This window comes from Nomascus leucogenys, chromosome 4 (assembly GCF_006542625.1).
Source record: "Nomascus leucogenys isolate Asia chromosome 4, Asia_NLE_v1, whole genome shotgun sequence".
Lineage (NCBI taxonomy): Eukaryota > Metazoa > Chordata > Mammalia > Primates > Hylobatidae > Nomascus > Nomascus leucogenys.
This window is the reverse complement of record NC_044384.1, coordinates 101,978,258-101,996,313: the sequence shown is the minus strand read 5'-3', so window position 1 is coordinate 101,996,313 and position 18,056 is coordinate 101,978,258. Positions and strand designations below refer to the sequence as shown.

The 18,056-nt window shown below is 59.0% G+C and overlaps 3 protein-coding genes across 7 annotated transcripts in view; 2 read left to right on the top strand and 1 right to left on the bottom strand.

Moving 5' to 3' along the window:
* Window positions 1–740: 740 nt before the first annotated feature.
* On the top strand, window positions 741–10,622 carry APEH (acylaminoacyl-peptide hydrolase). The gene is made up of 23 exons (XM_030811763.1): window positions 741–815; window positions 901–1,118; window positions 1,194–1,326; window positions 1,889–2,015; window positions 2,402–2,495; window positions 2,599–2,674; window positions 2,764–2,927; window positions 3,086–3,223; window positions 3,317–3,408; window positions 3,485–3,525; window positions 3,611–3,732; window positions 4,282–4,342; window positions 5,540–5,637; window positions 6,288–6,339; window positions 7,207–7,295; window positions 7,768–7,906; window positions 8,389–8,472; window positions 8,554–8,634; window positions 9,006–9,094; window positions 9,203–9,393; window positions 9,500–9,602; window positions 9,697–9,803; window positions 9,894–10,622. The coding sequence occupies exons 2-23, from the start codon at window positions 1,107–1,109 to the stop codon at window positions 9,997–9,999; spliced, it is 2,199 nt and encodes a 732-aa protein (XP_030667623.1). The 5' UTR covers window positions 741–815; window positions 901–1,106; the 3' UTR covers window positions 10,000–10,622.
* On the bottom strand, window positions 10,598–15,438 carry MST1 (macrophage stimulating 1). Its single transcript, XM_003257075.3, has 18 exons — window positions 15,250–15,438; window positions 14,400–14,547; window positions 14,206–14,318; window positions 14,014–14,128; window positions 13,799–13,935; window positions 13,597–13,717; window positions 13,334–13,452; window positions 12,963–13,131; window positions 12,716–12,846; window positions 12,513–12,615; window positions 12,249–12,385; window positions 12,122–12,157; window positions 11,913–12,033; window positions 11,663–11,740; window positions 11,389–11,535; window positions 11,201–11,307; window positions 10,965–11,104; window positions 10,598–10,840 (listed from the first exon to the last, which is right to left on the bottom strand). The coding sequence occupies exons 1-18, from the start codon at window positions 15,341–15,343 to the stop codon at window positions 10,679–10,681; spliced, it is 2,178 nt and encodes a 725-aa protein (XP_003257123.2). The 5' UTR covers window positions 15,344–15,438; the 3' UTR covers window positions 10,598–10,678.
* A 757-nt stretch (window positions 15,439–16,195) lies between these two features.
* RNF123 (ring finger protein 123) overlaps window positions 16,196–18,056 on the top strand; it is a 32,208-nt gene continuing 30,347 nt past the window's right edge. For 3 of the 5 annotated variants that reach the window (XR_004029758.1, XR_004029757.1, XM_003257073.3), the window contains exons 1-2: window positions 16,196–16,284; window positions 17,783–17,899. Coding sequence is in view for 2 of the 5 variants with exons in the window: in XM_003257073.3 (XP_003257121.1) it covers window positions 17,818–17,899 (82 nt within the window). In the remaining 3 variants the exon portion in view is untranslated. Of the gene's footprint in view, window positions 16,501–17,782; window positions 17,900–18,056 lie in introns of all 5 variants that reach the window. The other 2 variants (XM_030811760.1, XM_030811761.1) reach the window with 2 other exon arrangements.

Here is an 18,056-nt window from a genome sequence, read left to right as displayed (position 1 = left end):
TCCTGATCTCTGCTGGCACCTTAGCCCAGCCAATCCTGTACCACCACGTGCACAGGGAGCCTGCCTGCCTAGGTTCTTTCCACAGGAAGCTCCCTGATCCTGGGTGGAGTCTGAGCCCACCAGGCCCTTCACACCCAAGAGCTCAGGCTGAGGCCTGGGAGGAAGGCAGAGACCCACCGGCTCACGGTCCCCAACAAGGTGCCACTAAGAAGGGTGGGTAAAGGCTGCGGGGATAGATAGCTCTTGCGGCAGGCCTGGGGACTGATAAGCCCGGGCAGCACCCTGAGAGTTGGCACCCGCCCCTCTGCCCCGCACCCCAGGGCTTTGCTTTGCGCCCTCCGCCCGGACCTTGGCCCTTCTCTTCTTCGTCTGCCTGGGAGTCCCTCCAGGGCAGGGCCTGGCATTGTCTAGTGAATGTCGGCCTCGTGGTGGACCCGAAGGAACCCTACAGTCAGCCCCAGAGCCGCAGGAGATCCACGCTGCGGCCGGCTCCCCCCCGCCCCACCCTCACCCTCACGCTCACGCTCACGCTCACGCTCATGCTCACAGGCTCCCGGCTCCGCATTCCTCGCAGGGCTCCACTCCGGACCCGCCCGCCTTGCCCTTCATCCTCAAAGACTCACTGGTCCCATTCCCCTCGGGCCCCGCCCTTCGGGTGCTCGGGCCAGGCCCCTCCGACCGCGCTGCTTCCGCCTCGCAGCCCCCTCTCAACCCCTTCTCTCGTAGGCCCTTCTATCCTCCCTGAAGCCTGGCTCCAGGGTTCCGCTTCCACAGGGCCGCCCCCTCTCCTCCGAGATCCAACGCCTCACCTCTCGGTAAGAGGCCCAGGACTCAGCCCACGGCCCCGCCCCCCACTTGGCTAGTCCGCCCCTGGCTAGGACCCTGCTCTCAGCCACCCAGGACTTCTCGCTCCCAGGCCGGGTCCTCTCACCGTCAACGCCCGCCCCCTGCCAACGGTCCTCGTCTATTAGCCGAAGGCCCCGCCCCTCATAGATTGCCGCAGGGCAGGGGCGGAGACAGCCCGGGCCGTCCCAGGCTCCGCCCCCGGAAGCCTCACTTCCGGGCGCGAGCACTCCCCGCCTCGTCCCGGCGGCAGAGAGGAGACTATGGAACGTCAGGTGAGGGCTCGGCCCGCGGTCCCCGTGGTCCCTGCAGCCCGGGCCGGGCCTGACCCTGGTGTGTCCCCTGCGCAGGTGCTGCTGAGCGAGCCCGAGGAGGCGGCGGCTCTGTATCGGGGCCTCAGCCGCCAGCCCGCGCTGAGCGCCGCCTGCCTGGGCCCGGAGGTCACCACGCAGTACGGCGGCCAATACCGGACGGTGCACACTGGTGTGTGTGCGAAGGGGAACTGGCTGGCGACGGGGTCGCGCACTGGGGTGGGAAGGAAGAGGGTGTGGAGGGCTCGCTGCTTGACAGTGCGTTAAGGGTGTATAGGGAGCCGGCCTGGACTTGGAGGATACACTCCCACAGGTCCCTGCACACAGGTGTGTGGAGCGGGGGCGGGGGCGTGCGGGGCGTTATCGAATGGTGCCCATGAGTGCACAAGATGACGGTGTAGGGGTAGAAGTCAAACCTGGGCTCAGGGCGTGCACCTTGTAGGGCTCTCCGCCAACACGCCATCCCATACACATGCCAGGCTGCCCTCAAGATTCCAGGGTGGATGCTGGGGTTACTAGGGGGTTCTCTCAAAGAGGGTGTCAGTTCAGGCTCTGGAGGCCTGGACTAGGGTTGTGGCCAAGTGTTGTCCAGCCTGCAGCCAGGGTGTCAGTGTCTGGAGACAGATTGAGAGATTGAGGAAGATAGATCTAGGCCTTCCTGGGTCAGGTGGGGCCGGGGGCAGTAGCCAGGAGTAGCCAAGACAAGGTGAGCAGCCTCATGCCTCCCCTCACAGAGTGGACCCAGAGGGACCTGGAACGCATGGAGAACATTCGATTCTGCCGCCAATACCTGGTGTTCCATGACGGGGACTCGGTGGTGTTTGCAGGACCTGCAGGCAACAGTGTGGAGACCCGGGGGGAGTAAGTTTGAGGGAGGAAGCTTGTGGGCAAGGCCACAGCCGTCCGCAATGCAAGCCTTTTATGAATGCCCACCATGTGCCTAGAAGGGAGGCCAGGAGCCAGGTTCTTGACCCCGTGGGAGCTCATTCAGTTTCTGGTGACATGGCCTGATAAGCACTGGAGGCTTGCTCCAAACTCAGCCTGGACTAGAGCCCATGGTGGCCTGGGGAGCTGGGGAGAGTAGAGTCTCTGCCTCAGGGAGGAAAGGCAAGGTGGGGCTAGAGGTGCTCCAGAAGCTGGTGTGGGGCCAGAGCCTCAAGAATCTCTCCTAAGAGGTTGTGCCCAGTAAGGGAGCAGGAAGGGGTTATTGCAAGATAATCCTGACCTGTGCTACCGCATGTCCATAGACTGCTGAGCAGAGAGTCTCCTTCAGGCACTATGAAAGCTGTGCTGCGCAAGGCTGGAGGCACGGGCCCTGGGGAAGAGAAGCAGTTCCTGGAGGTGAGTCTGCATGGGACCAGGTAGTGGGTGACAAGAGAGAGGCTCTGCCCCACAGATAATGCTCTGTTAGTGGGCAAACAGCCTAATGCCCAGATGTCCTCAGGTCTGGGAGAAGAACCGGAAGCTCAAGAGCTTCAACCTGTCAGCGCTGGAGAAACATGGACCTGTTTATGAGGATGGTGAGGCATCTGGCTGGTGAGCAGGCAGGGTGGACAGGAGGGGTACCCGTAGCCCTGGACCCCCCCTGATTGGCCCTCCCTGCACCCAGACTGCTTTGGCTGCCTGTCCTGGTCGCACTCGGAGACACACTTGTTGTATGTGGCAGAGAAGAAGCGCCCCAAGGCTGAGTCCTTCTTTCAGACCAAAGCCTTGGACGTCAGTGCCAGCGATGATGAGATAGCCAGGCTGAAGAAGCCAGACCAAGCCATCAAGGTGCTCGTGGTCAATCCACGAAGGCCCGGCAGGGCAGCCCTGGGGCTCAGTGTGCTCCCTTCCCATACTGTGCCTGTCAGACCTGGGGAGGCACTAGCTTCTAGGAAGCAGAGCAGGTCCTATAGACAGGCTGGGCATTGAGTATCTTGTGTTCTCAGGGGGATCAGTTTGTGTTTTACGAAGACTGGGGAGAAAACATGGTTTCCAAAAGCATCCCTGTGCTCTGCGTGCTGGATGTCGAGAGTGGCAACATCTCTGTGCTCGAGGGGGTCCCTGAGAATGTGTCCCCTGGACAGGTCAGCAGCGACAGCCTGTGTCCCTCCTGGAGTCTGGGGCCCTTCTTGAGCTACCACCCCTTGCTCACTCCTGCCCTTTGATCCTGTTTACAGGCATTCTGGGCCCCTGGAGATGCTGGTGTGGTGTTTGTGGGCTGGTGGCATGAGCCCTTCCGGTTGGGCATCCGCTTTTGCACCAATCGCAGGTGAGGGAGTGGGGAAAGGCAAGGGGCCTTGCAGCCCAGCTGGCCTTGAGACTGAGTGTCTGTCTCGCGGTTCCAGGTCAGCCCTGTATTATGTGGACCTCATCGGGGGGAAGTGTGGTAAGTGGCTGATGCCCACCTGTGCTTTGCTGACACATGTTGGCCCTGCCAGCCTGCGTGATGCTCATGTTTCCATCTGGCCCAGAGCTCCTCTCGGATGACTCCCTGGCTGTCTCTTCTCCCCGGCTGAGCCCAGACCAATGTCGCATTGTCTACCTGCAGTACCCATCTCTGATCCCCCATCATCAATGCAGCCAGCTGTGCCTGGTGAGCTGGAGGTGGCGGGGATGGGAGGATGGTCAGCAAGAAGATGGGATGGTGGATGAGAGCTGAAGGGCCAGTATCATCTCCCCATAGGCCCTCAGTAGGTGCCCTTCTGTCCTCAGTGCAGCAGCGGTGTGAGTTCTGCCTGTCTTCTCGAGGCAGGGCCTAGAGGTTGAGAGTGCTGCCGTGGAGAGCTTTGCACTGTTGGGGCATTCCACCTTGAGAGGTTGCTCATCTGCAAGAATGCTCCTCCTCTTGGCTCTCAACTGCATGTAGCCAGGCTCTGCAAGGGGCTGGGATATAGTGGGGAGTTACACAATCCCAGACCCTCCCCAGGAAGAGCTCTGGGCCCCTGGTAAAAGTCAGAGGGACATGCCTATCTGAGGCCCCTTGGGCATCTGGTCCAGGTCACCAGAAAAGAGATACATCAGGCTCATTCCAGTTCCCCCCTCTCCTGGGGCTACCTGAGGCAAAAGGGGGTAGTCACAGGGCACTGTGCCCTAAGGGAACTTCCTGTCCCCTACTGGATCTGACCATTGTGTTCTCTTGCAGTATGACTGGTATACTAAGGTTACCTCAGTGGTGGTAGATGTTGTGCCTCGGCAGCTGGGAGGTAAGGCATACCTGGCTGGGTGGGTGCAGTGGGGCCTGTAGTTCTGCTTTCCTGCCGTCTGTTGCATCCCTGCCCCATTCTTCTTTCCTAGGTTCCTTCTGAGGGCCCTCCCTCCCTGCTGGGCCAGCCCTATGCCCATCATCCTCAGGGAGCGGGGCTGTCACCACAGGGAACAGTTCGATAGCAAGGAGTGGTAGGACCAAGCTGAGATCAGAGTGGCCCAAGCTGATGATATATTATTTCCTGTGCTGCAGGTCATAATTAGATTTTTCTTATTTTTCCAATGGCTGGTTCAAACCAAAACCATGACTCCTTCGAGTGGGTCTCAGGAAGTGCACTAGGTTGGAATGTCACACTTGAGAGGCTCTGGACCCAAGGACATGATATTATCACATCCACCATCCTAACCCCAGCAACCTTTGTCCAGTCTAAGCCCTGAAGTCAGCTGGGTCTTCAGGAGGGTGGCTCTTGGCTGAGAGGCTCCCGTCTCGAGTGTTGATAGCTATGCTTGGATCCTCCTGGACCGTCTCAAGGATGAGTCTCTTGTTTTCTCAGGCCACCCGGTCAGTTCCAGGAGTTCAGTGGACAAGGGATAGCCTCTTTGTCTTCTCTTTGGGTTGCAGGGATGCAGTGCGGGGAACCTAGTATGAATCCCAGCTCTGCCCTAAATTAGCTGTGTCCTCAGACAGGGTCCTGGCCTCCCTGAGCTCCCATTTCTTCATGGAGGGGTGATTGTGTCTGCCAGCCTCATAGGATCATAGTGAGTGTTAAGTGAGTGATGACATTAAAGGGTAGGATTTACTGAGCCCCCTGTGCCAAGTGCTGTGCTAAGCACCACAGTGGAGATAAAACGGACAGATGATATCTTGGTTAAAGCACCTGGTACCTACCTGGGCTCAACTGGAGCAACTCAGGAGAGCAAGTGCTTTTCCTCTGAGCACCCATGGTTTCTCTATGGAGCTCTTGAGCTCTGCCTCTCTGGGTCCTTTCTGGGTCCCAAGAGGCCTCTGCCCCTCAGCCACCTACTCAGGCAGCTCCTCGTCACCTAGGGTGCCCCCATGTGTGCTACAATCTGCAGGGGCCTGACTGGTGCCTGAGCAGGGCCCTGGGTGAATTCCCCAGTACCCTAGCCTCCCTTGTAGACTACCCTCCCTACCTCCATCCCTGGATGCAGCCCCAGCCCTCCTATATTTACAGAGAACTTCTCTGGGATCTACTGCAGCCTTCTGCCTTTGGGATGCTGGTCAGCTGACAGCCAGAGAGTGGTCTTTGATTCGGCTCAGCGCAGCCGGCAGGTGAGGGACACTGATTGTGTTGAGGAGCAGCCCCTGTGGTCAACCCCCAGGAGCCCTGGGCCCCTGAGACATAGCATGTGCACGCCCCTGGGTGGAATGCCCAGCCACAAAGTCTCATCAGCCCCTTAAAACCTTGCCTGCCCATCCTAGACTCATTTCTCCTGGAGGGGACTGGCTGCCCTGGTGCACCACAGCAGAATTCAGGCCTTTTCGTCTGAGGCAGAGATGCGACCCCTGCCAGGCATTTCTAGCTGGGGGTCAAGGGGACTGCCACTCGGGTGGGTCCCTGAACACTCTAACGGCAGCTGATGGGGACAGGACTGAGCCCTTCCCCAAGGGATGGAGTAAAGGCACTCACAGTGTGCCAGGCTCCTTTTGGGTGTGATATTTGGTCCTTGTGCCAACTCAAAGGGTCTCAAAGCCATTCCTTACCTTGCCTAGGGTCACCTAGCAACTTGTGATGGTGCTGGGATTTGAACCCAGGCCCTCACACTACTCCCTACTGCACTGAGTAACCATCACCATAGCTGTCTACAGCCTTGGTCTGGCCAGGGCTCTCCGAGAGAGTAGAGAGGAGGTAGGGGAGGGACCCATAGGTAGAGGGAGTACTCTTGAATGTGGTCCCACATGTGGCCTCGCCTCTGCTTCAGGACCTGTTTGCTGTGGACACCCAAGTGGGCACCGTGACCTCCCTCACAGCTGGTGAGCAAGGCTTTGGGGATGGGGGTAAGGGCAGGGCTGGTGAGCAAGCCATGTGGGGGCAGTGATGGCATTCTCAGCCACTCAGCACCACTGACTGTTCCACAGTCTTTACTAACAGGTCCCCAAGGCCCCTGTCCGTGCAGACCCTTACCCAACCAACAGACTAGCTTCCCTGCTCTACTGCCCTTTAGCACTCAACTCTGTTCCATGGGTCCTGGCCCAGCCTCAGCATGGCCCCCTCCTCTGCTCCTAAAACCCACAAAACTCTCTCTTATCAAGATCTGCCAGACTTCTCCTTCTCGCTCTGCAAACCTTGGGTGCCTGTCTCAGGCAGAGGCAGCTCTGCCACCTGAGGGCCCAGGAAAAGCCCAGTGTTGACTCCCCCATCTTCCCCATACTTAGGCCTGGTGATTCTGCCCTTGAAATGTGTTTTGAGTCCTCCACCTGACCTGACTGTATCCGCTCCTCCACAAAGCTACCAAAATATTATTCCAAAGCTACATCTCATTGTACAACTTTTGGACACCACTGCCCCAAATCAGCACGCTCCCCCACCCCCAACTCCCCGGTCCCAGCTGCCACCCTGCACACAGCAGCCATCGAGGGACAGGCAGATGTGCCTGCATGGTCTGATGTTGTCTTAAGGTTTGGCAGTTCCCAGCCCAGCCAGTGTCTGTCAGATGAACAACGGACCGAGAGCAGGAGGCTCACCCAGGGCCATGTGCAGTTGGGTGTTTGTGAAAGGCACTTCTTGGGGAGAAAAGGGCACCTTTCCATAGAGTCTCCAGCCTGGGACTCTGTTACAGAGAAGCAGGTGAGAAAGATGATGGCTCCTGCTAAGCACTTAGTGGCATCTGCCTTTTCCAGGAGGGTCAGGTGGGAGCTGGAAGTTGCTCACAATTGACCAGGACCTCATGGTGGCACAGTTTTCCACACCCAGCCTACCTCCAACCCTGGTGAGTGTCAGTGGGTCCCAGGCCATGGAGGCAGGGGTTCTGGGCAGGCAGAGCTCACCAGGTCAGGGAATTGGCCCCAGACTCTGACCATGGCTGGTCAGCATACAGATGGGCCAAGACACAGGCCCAGCTTGGCATGGTCCATGAGGGTTTGGCACTCACAGGGACGAACTACTAGGCTAGAATCTGCTCTGTACAGAACAAGGTGCCTGGGGAAGTGCCCTGTCCTGGTATTACAGAGCAAAGGAGACAGCAGAGCCTAGAAGCTGAGGAGGGAGGGGTGTGCCTGTGTGTGATTGTATGAGTATGAATACTTTGGTATATACCATCCCACAACAGGAAGCCATGCTATACCCTCTGGAGGTGGGTAGAGGGCCCAGCATAGTGAGCGCTGCCTATTTCCCACTGTGGGCAGAAGGGAAGGGCAGGGAGGCAGCCAGGCCACCTGTGACACATTCCTTCCCCTTGGCAGAAAGTTGGGTTCCTGCCTTCTGCAGGGAAGGAGCAGTCAGTGTTGTGGGTGTCCCTGGAGGAGGCCGAGCCCATTCCCGACATCCACTGGGGCATCCGGGTGCTACAGCCACCCCCAGAGCAAGAGAATGTGCAGTATGGTGAGCTGGGCCAGGGGCAGAGGGATGCCTTCTCCAGGTTCCCCAGCACAAAGCCTCTGCAGTGACCTTTGCTACCTCCTCTCTCACATTGTGGGGTTTCTGGGAATGACCTCTAAGAGGTTTTCTGTTCCTCTTGTGGATGGGCATGGGAAGTAGCATCTAGACATCTGAGCGCCTGCTCTGGGTATCACCTGGGCTTCACCAGGCCAAATCATTTGTGGTGGGAAGACCCAGGTCCAAAGAAAATAGGCCTCATACAAGCCTCAGTGACCACACCTCATACCGAATGCTGTCCCTGCAGGATGGGGCTCCCTGACGAGGGCAGAAGAAGTATGAGCCTTCTGGGGTCCATGTGTCATGGGGTAGACTACCTTGGCCAGGTCTCTGACCCAGAGGTCAGCCCCACACCTGCAGCTACAGATGGGGCCTTGGTTGGGGAAGCCCCTAGGCTCGCCCTGCTGACTGCTGCCCTCTCCCTGCAGCTGGCCTTGACTTTGAAGCAATCCTGCTGCAGCCTGGCAACCCTCCAGATAAGACCCAGGTGCCCATGGTGGTCATGCCCCACGGTAGGCATCTGGCGTTAAGAGCCCTTGCCCTCCCAGCCCTCCTCCTAGCTGGCCCTTTCACCCTCTGCTCCCTGTCTGCAGGGGGGCCCCATTCATCCTTTGTCACCGCCTGGATGCTGTTCCCAGCCATGCTTTGCAAGATGGGCTTTGCGGTACTACTAGGTGAGTGAGCAGGGACCGACAGTTCTGTTAGGACTACGGTGGAGTGATGGGGGTGGACCTGGTTTGTATAAGTACCATGGGTGCCACTAAGTCTCCAGGTCTTTCTCTAGCCCAGACCTAGTAACCACTACCAGGAACTGTCGGGGCCCAGCCTCTGGTTCTGTGGCGTAGTGATAACAAGGACTAACTCGGGACTTCCAGGGAAAGGGCACTGTGGTCACTGGGTGGCAGCCTCAAATCTCTGGGTCCCTTCCCCTTGACAGTCTGTGGTATAGCTGGCCCCAGGGCCTACTTCACGGATGTGTGAAAAGAATGTCGAGGGGGCTGGGAATGTTGCCTGACTACACTGTCTGGTCCCTCCCCGCCCTCAGTGAACTATCGTGGCTCTACGGGCTTCGGCCAGGACAGCATCCTCTCCCTCCCAGGCAATGTGGGCCACCAGGATGTGAAGGATGTCCAGGTAGCAGGGGCTGGGGCTTCTGGACAGGCTGAAACATGGGCTGCCAGGGGGATGCCTCCATTCAGCTGAGCGGGCAGTGGCTGCAGCATGCTTTGCCCCACCCTGCAGTTTGCAGTGGAACAGGTGCTCCAGGAGGAACACTTTGATGCAAGCCATGTGGCCCTTATGGGTGGTTCCCATGGTGGCTTCATTTCCTGCCACTTGATTGGTCAGTACCCAGAGACCTACAGGGCCTGCGTGGCCCGGAACCCCGTGATCAACATCGCCTCCATGTTGGGCTCCACTGACATTCCTGACTGGTAGGCATGCAACACAGGTCCCTGCCCTTCCCTCCTCTACCTCATATTCTCATGGAGCCCCGTAGCCCCAGAATTCCTGGGGCTGCATCAGCTCGGTGTCTTGCAGGTGCGTGGTGGAGGCTGGCTTTCCTTTCAGCAGTGACTGCCTGCCAGACCTCAGTGTGTGGGCTGAGATGCTGGACAAATCGCCCATCAAATACATCCCTCAGGTATGCAGCCCCCTCCTTGCCCTGTGTGCTGCCCATCCATCCAGAACCCAGGGCCCAGCTCAACACAGCTCCCCACTCCTCCCCAAACACCCAGGTGAAGACACCACTGTTACTGATGTTGGGCCAGGAGGACCGGCGTGTGCCCTTCAAGCAGGGCATAGAGTATTACCGTGCCCTCAAGACCCGGAATGTGCCTGTTCGGTGAGTGCAGCAGGAAAGCCCTGGCAGCTGGTACGCAGGTGAGCACAGGAGGACCCTCCAACCTTAAATGTTGCTGACTAATCCCCACAGGCTCCTGCTCTATCCCAAAAGCACCCACGCACTATCAGAGGTGGAGGTGGAGTCAGACAGCTTCATGAATGCTGTGCTCTGGCTACGCACACACTTGGGCAGCTAAAGCCCTGCCATTCTGCGTGAGCTGATCAGCCTGTGCCACACTTCGCTCTTGGGGAGCTCAGCGGTCTGGCAGGGCAGCAGGAGGCTTTCTGGGCTCTGGACTCCACGGATGCATGGGCAGAGGAATGTGGGCTATGTAGTCATAATAAATTAGGACACAGAGCCTGGTTCCTGCTGGTACTTTGTACCAAGCCATCCCCAACCCCACCTCCCACCCTGGGGTGCAGAGACCCTACGTTCTGCGTGTGGCAGCCACAAGGGCTTCATCTGCCTGTAGTGTGAGAAGGGAGGGAACAGTGAGAGGCTTAGCCTCTGCCTGTTCTGGTAGCCAGGACTCTGTACCAGCCTAGCTTCCCTGCTGCAGCCCCTTCCATTAGCAACTACTCTGTACCACCCTTCCCAAGAGTATGTCTGGGGGACTAGTGAGGCCCTGTCCACGGCACCCATGGGCAAAAGTAGTCCCAGGGACATTGCCTTGGTTGGGGAAGCCCCTAGGCTGGACAGATCACCTAGCCCAGGGCATGCTGGGCTCAAGCCACCTGGGCCCTAGCAAGGAGTCACTGACTCATTTCCTGGAAGCAGAGGCTAAGAAGCATCTATACAGGCATAAAGAAGAAAAATGGCTTTATGTCTGACAAGAAGTTTTGTCCTCCCCAAGGCATATGGGGTCAAGGCTGGGCCTAACCCAGTCTCATGACCTTGTGAATCCAGTCCACAAACACAGAGACACGCGTGAAGACGGCTGGCCAGCGGGACCTTGCGCATACTCGGTTGGGGATTATAATTCCTTCCAGGACCCAGCAGTTGTGGGTAAAGCAGGCAAGTGGGCCCCCGTAGTCACCCTGGCAGGTAGGAGAACTGATGAGGGCCCCGGGCCACAGCAATGACTAGCCTGCTTCATGATAAAATAGTTCATTTCTAGCCCCCCATACCCTTCCAGGGCTGGCCCAGGGCCCTGCCACCAACCTCACAGGCCCCCACAGGGGCCAACAGTCCCTCAGTGCACATCTCGCTCTCCCGCACACGTCCTCGGTGCTTGATATTACACTCCTGGTTGGAGATGACGTTCAGCCAGGCCACATTTAGGACTGTGTCATTACCTGTACCTGCAGTGAGGGGAATGGGGAGAAGGAGAGGGTCCTGGAGGAAGATCCAGGGCTGGGCCTCCTGGCCACCAGCAGTCCTGTGCACTATGCTCTTACCTTTGGTCTCACCCCAGCCTGCAATCTCACACTTGGTCCCTGCAGGCACCACATACCATTCAGGGGGCAGGCAGATCAGGGCCACACGCTGGTTCAGGGTCACAGATCTTTAGCAAGAATGGGGGCACTCAGGGTCTGAGGCCGCAAGGCCCAGCCCCACCTCACACCCTCCCAGGTTGTCCACATACCTCTCCAGCTTGAGCAGGACAAGCTGGGAGCCTGAGGGCCCACACACCATCTTGGCTACTGGGACCCGCTGTAGGCCTGGCTCTCCGTGCTGTGGGTTCTGGAACAGGGTGCCCAACCATACCTCATAGCCCGTGAGAGGCATATGGCTGGGAGAGAAGCTCTGCTAGGTCATTTGTGACTCTCAGTCCGTTGCCCCAAGGCTCACTTGTTAGCTTGCCTGGGGAAGGGGGAAGGTGGGATGAGACTGGGTCCCCAAACACAAGGGAGGCTCACCAGGAGGAGAAGCACTGCCGGGCAGTCAGTATCCACTGCTCCTTCACTAGAGACCCCCCGCAGAAATGCTGGCCCTGCCTGGAGGAGTGGGAAATTAGGACAGGGAACAGAGTCCTGGGACAGATGCTAGACCTGCCATCTTCTGGCTAGGACCTCTAGGGGCAGGGATAGATTCCCAGCCCCCAGTGGGATAACCACAGAGGACACAATCTCAGCTCCTGTCTGTGGGAGACAGGCAGTTGTGCCTCACCGATTACGCAAGCTGACTGTCCAGGGTGAGTTGCCCGGATGGCCCCCAACCACGCGCAGCTTGGAACGACGCTGATCCAGCTGATCCACCCTCTTGCCACACTTCTCAAACTGCACCTGGTCTGTAGGATGGGGTGGGCTGGATGAAACCCAGACTGTGTGGATGTGGTGGGCTAGAGGGCCTGACCCATAACTGGCCCAACTCCTAACCTGGGGGGTCCAGGATTGATGGCGGCTGGTCATCAGCTGAAAGACAAAGTTCACTGGGGTTAAGGGAGCCAGCCTTTGGTGGTGGGGGCTGAGGCAGGGTCATGGGGGAAGCGTCACTAGTGCTCACCGCAGCGTCGCAGGGCACAGTAGTCGAATGGGGTCCTTGGGTCCATCGTGTAGCACCAGGGCCCATGGCTATCCCCATCTGGGTTCCGGCAGAAGTTCTCCTCCAGTTGTGCATGCGGTTCGGAGGTAAACGTGAACCTAGGCGGGAGCGGGAGCAAAATCGTGGCAGGGTAGTCTCAACCATTTCTAGGCTCTGGTGCCAGACACCAAAGCATGCCGCCCCAGGGTTAGGGCCCTGGCGGGGCCGGGAGCACCAGGGACTCACTGCGGCTTGTGCGGCGTCTCAGCGGACCAGCGCTGGCACTGGACACCCTTGCGGGTCTTGCTGACCTTGCCGCGGTACTGCTCCCCTGCGCCGTGGTAGCAGTCTGCGGCGGGTGCAGGCAGCCATCAGGCCGAGACCTCGCCCCGGCCCTCCGGTTCCAGGCTTCCAGCCCCGGCTCTGTAGCCCCCAAGCTTGGGCCTCACCCTGGGGCCGCACGTCGTCCGCACAACGCCGGATCTGGTAGCAAAAGGCCACGCGCATGCCGGGCCGCAGTGTGAAGCACCAGGGCGCCTCTGAGCCGTCGGGGTTTCGGCAGAAGTTCTCCCGAAGGTCTCTAAGCAGGCGCTCCACTCAGCCCTAGCCCGCCAGCCTCCAGCCCTAAGCCCGTGACTACCCTCCTCCCGTCTCACCCGCAGCAGCACGTCCCAACGCCCGCTCCCCCCACCTCACTTGCATGCGTATTTTTCTGGCGTAAATCGGTGCTGATGCGGGATTTGCGCGTCCCAACGCTGGCAAGGTACGCCCGCGGTGGTGGTATTGGCTGTGCCCCGGTAGCCCTCACCCTTCCCGCGGAAGCAGCTGACAGTTGTGGCCTCGTGGCGGGGCTGTGCCTCGGACCCTTAGATGGACCCAGATAGGTCGGGCCCCGAGCGAGAGCTGAGATCCCTCTGGGGCTGGGACCAAACCCGCCTTTCCCAGGTGTACGGTACTCCACGGGATATGCTCTCAGGTCACTCCCAGGCCCTCTTACCTCCCCAGCCAAGCCGCACCACTCCCCAAGTTTCCCAGGTACCCTCCCAGGCCCGGTCCCCGCCGCCTACCGCAGCGGGGAAGGTCACAGAACTCTCGCTCGATCTGCGGATCCGTAGTGTAGCACCACGGCCGCTCGGAGCCGTCAGGATTCCGGCAATAGTTGTCGTCCAGACCTTGGTCGAGGAACCTGGGGGCGGTAATGGGGCGTGAACAAGACCCTGGGACTCTGGCTTGTCTGGCCCCGCCCAACTGCCCTACACGGAGCCCTGCCCCTGGAGTCCTGGACCTTCCCTAGCCCGGCCCCGAGGGCGCCGATACCGCCTACGCGTACTTGCCCGGCTCGAAGGGGTGCTGGTGCGGGTGCTGGAGATCCCAGCGCTGGCACTCGCGCCCTGACTCCGTGCGGTCTACCGCGCCGCGGTAATCCTCGCCATTGCACCAGACACACGCGGCTGGAGACAAAGAGCCAGTGGGTTCGTGGATGTGCGTGGGCTTGTCCCTCCACTCTCCCAGCTTGACCCGTCGCCGCTTACCCTCCCGACAGGATTTGATGCCGCAGCTCTGGAAGCGCACGGCAGGGTCTGTTGTGTAGCACCAAGGACCTCCGGGGTCGCCATCAGGGTTACGGCAGAAGTTCTCTTCCAGGCCATTCCGGAGCGTGGGCGTGTACCTGAGGGCCCAGAGCATCACTATAGTGTGTGCTGGGGGAAGGCCCTAGGCCGGGACGGAGGGAAGGTGTTTGTCTCACTTGTGATCATTCGGGAACTTGTGGCTCCAAGCCTGGCAGGGCAGGCCACCCACTGTCGTGGCCATGGTGCCCCGGTACCCAACCCCATTGTTCATGATGCAGGTCCGTATGTAGTCTGGGAGCAAGAGACAGAAGATCAACTTGGGCTGAGGTCCCCTGTCTCCCACCCTGCCCCTCTCCACCCCCGCTCGCCTTTCTTCTGGAAGAGGTCACAGCGCCCAGAACGCCGCAGCCTCGTGTGGGGCGAGTGTTGAGTCCATGGCAGCAGTTGGCAACCATGGCTGCTCACATTGTAGTGGAAGGCCCTGGAGAGAAGAAGGCACAGGGTAACGCCACAGCCCAGGCTCCCCTGCCCCCAGTCTTATCTAGGCCCAGTGGCCACTCACCGGCAGTCCATTAAGGGCCCACAGCGACCAGCACACTCTTCAGCATCTGCCACATCCTCCTGCCAAGGCCCCGGCACCACTGCATGTAGCAGGTGCTGTAGCTCTGTGCCCCGGAGCACCTGGAAGTCATTCAATGGCGAGCGCTGCCCTGCAGAGTGGGCATGAGTGGGTGCAGGTCAGGTGGGTGTACATGTCAGTAATGTGTATTGGCATGTCCACACTTTGTTCATTCAGGGGATCAAAGCTACAAGGCTTCTGGGATGGACCCTGTATGCACTTTCAAGGGCCAGTCTAGCCCCCCTGCACAGATACTTGTGAAAAAAAATTTCCCCTGGGAAGCAGGACCAGACTTGGTAGTTATCACTGGTGCCTCTGTTTAGTGGCCCAGGCACCGGGCTCAGATCTAACACATACGCTCTGTGAGAGCAGTGGCTGATGGAGCTTTTCCCATCTCGTCTCTCAAATGAGAATGCTAAGGCTCAGAGCCCTCACATTACCCAGCTAGGGGCTCTGGCTAGGCATTCAGACTCCAAATCTGGGCTCTCACCTGCACAAAGGCATATGCTAGGTTAGAGGGGTAGATCAGGCTCAGGAGGGGTCACTGCCTGCTGTGTGCTTGCATCTGTGTGGTCCTAACACTGCTTCAGTGCTAGAGCAGACATGCTAATAGAGGCCTAAGTGGGCAATGTCTATGTGTTCCTAGGGCTTCCCAGCTATGCTCAAGAGGCCAAGGTCACTGCCCCATCCCCACTGAGCCTCTGGCTCCCCGACTTTTTTCTCATCCTAGAATAGGAGAATGGGGCCAACCTCCTCCTGAAGGCAGATGGGGATCAGGGTTGGGGGCACTCACCAGGGACCCCTAAGCATTGGGTCAGAAGCAGCAGGAGCGGGAGCCACCCCATCCTTCTGGCTGGAGGCTGCACTGTGACCCACCACAGCCCCATCCGGGAAGTTGTGAAACCTGTCCCTACGGGATTGGGTGGCTCTGGCTCCACACGTCAGGTCAGAGCCTGCTGGACCCTGACCTGAGACCTGGTGACAGGAGCCATGAGGGGCCAGGCCTCAGGTCCCATAGGTCAGTTGCAAGGGCCTAGTACAGCTAGCCCCCTGAGAGGCCTCCTTACTTAGTGGACAGGTGTTAGGAAGGTTTGGTGGGGACACTTGAGGTGCCCTGGGGTTGGGGTGAAACCCCTCTGCAGCCTAGTCAGCCCAATGGCATCATGAAAGTGAGAGCTGCCAGAGGTCTGGGTTCCAGCCCCTGGGTGACATTAAACTTTTCTGAATTTCGGTTTTTCCCTGTAAATTAGGGAAAATTACTTGCCCCAGCGTCAACACTGCCTCCCCTCCACCCTTTTGCTGCTGCCTTATCAGGCCCCAGCTGTAGGCAGGTCAGCCCACGCCCGGCGGCAGAGCCCAGAGAGGCTCGCTCATCTCAGCCGCCAGAAGTGTCATCCCAGGGAAGGTGAGCGAGGCTGTCCACTAGGACTAAATAGGGGTTGAGGTAACAGGTAGCAGGGACTCTGGCAGGAACGGCCTTTCAGATGTTTTAAGGACCGTCTGAGCGGGGCCTCCAAGTATGGGTAGGAGACGGGCGGCCTAGGGATTCCGGTTAGCACGTCGCGTTCTGCCGCAGCAGGGCTGGGAGCATCCCCAGGGCAGGCGGAGGTCGGAGGTAGTGAGGCCTTTCTCGGCGAAGCTGAGGCCTGGAACAACCCGGTGGGAAGCCATGGACGGGGTCCCCTAGCGGAGGCTGGGCGCCGGCCAGTGCGCGTGCGCGGCTGGAGGCACAGCGCGCGAGCGTGCGCGTGATTTGGCCCTGAACGGGCGCCGTAGTCAAGAGGTTGGGCGGATGTTGTGAGCCGAATCGCGGCTGCCGAGGCTCGGGGTGAGTGAGGGGCGGCAGAGCTCTGAGCCTGGTGGGTTCCGGCTGTTCCCTTCGCGGTCCAGGCTAGTCCAGTGCGAGGGCACCTGCAGCGCAGGGATCGGGGTGCGAAACTCCGAGCGGGAGCTGGTCTGGCAGGTCCTCTGGAGCTTGGGGCCAGGCGGGGGCGACTTGGGGGAGCCATGCGCCGCCCTCGCCGTCCTTGGGCTCCCAGACGGAGTAGGTTCAGTTCTGAGCCCGGATACCCCGGCGGGGTTGGACGGGATAGCCATGACAGGGAGTCCCCGGGCGAGGACAAGGTCCGCCTCTCACCTGGGTCCTCAGCAACTGACACCCGGAGTGGGTGTCTGGAAGGTCTGCTCATCAAATGAATGACTGCGTTTAATCAGATCTTCAACTACTCTGGTAGTGAAGGGGCACCGATCATGGACGCCCACCGAGGGCCCGAGGTCGGGAAAACCACCTTCCCGAGGAGCAGGCGTGGTGCAGACCCACAAGGGTTTGTGGCAGGAGTAGAGGGTCTGTTTGGGGTGAGATAAGAGACTGAACTGCAGAGTAGGGAGTGCTGGCTAAGGCGGTGCTGCAGAGCGAAACTAGACCTGCGCTATCTAATAGAACTTTATATGATGGTGGGAATGTTCTACTTTTGTGCTGTCCAATAGAGTAACCATTAGCCACATATGGTCATTGAACTCTTGAAATGTGGCTAAGACAACTAAGAAATCGAATTGTTAATTTTTAAAACTTTAAATTTAAGTAACCTCATGTGGATGACGGCTGCTGTGTTGGATAGCACAGCTACACATCAGTGAGGCCAGCACCAGGGACTCAGTGCAGGTTCTGGAGCAGCTGCAGCAGCGACATGATGTGAGGGATAGATGCACTAGGAGGACCAATGGAGTTTGCCATGAGGGCTGGGCACGGGTGGTACTTGGATGAGGTGGGAGGCCACATGCGTGAGTGGGAACAGTGAAACTATCAGGACCATGGATAAAAGAAGGGAGGAACCCAGGGCTGAGGAAAGAGGCTCCAGCCTTGTGGGGAGTAAGTGAGATTTATGGCTAGAGATGACCAGACCAGTGGTGGTCTGCACTTGAGGGAATGTGTAGGATTGTCGCTTCTGGTTGTGAGCTGGACTCAGTATGGCTTACAACTGAGATGGATACAGGGGCTCTGCCTCTAGGACACCTCACTTTGGACATTTTGGTCTGATTTCCACAGAGCTGAGACATTTTGTTATGGTTCGGCAAAAATATATCTGGTACCTGCTCTCTGCCCAGAGAACACTGGAGAACAAGAAGTGGTCTCTGTTACATGGGCGTAGACCCCGGCTTCCCTCCCTGTGTAGGAAGCTGGGAGCCCCTGCATTCCCCTGCCCTATGTGTTAGTGTGCATGCCCCTGGCCTCACCTGCTCCCAAGCCTTCCTGCCATGGCAGGACTGAGGTCAGGTGTGGAGGCCCCTGGCTGGCCCTGAGTAGACAGGCTCTGTGTCTGGCTCAGCTCCAGGACCACTGGCTGCCCATGAGAGATGAAGGATGGCATCCAAGGGGGCCGGCATGTCTTTCTCCCGCAAGAGCTATAGGCTGACCTCAGATGCTGAGAAATCCAGGGTCACAGGTAAGGGCTGGCAGGGAAGGAAGGAGGCTTCTCTTGTTGGGAGGAGAAGGAAGGGACAAAGGCCTCAGGCCTTGCTGCACCTGTGGCTGGCCTAGGACCAGAAGTCTCTGGGGCCAGGAGGGGCCAGGAGCTGCACTGATCATGTGGCCCTTTTCTC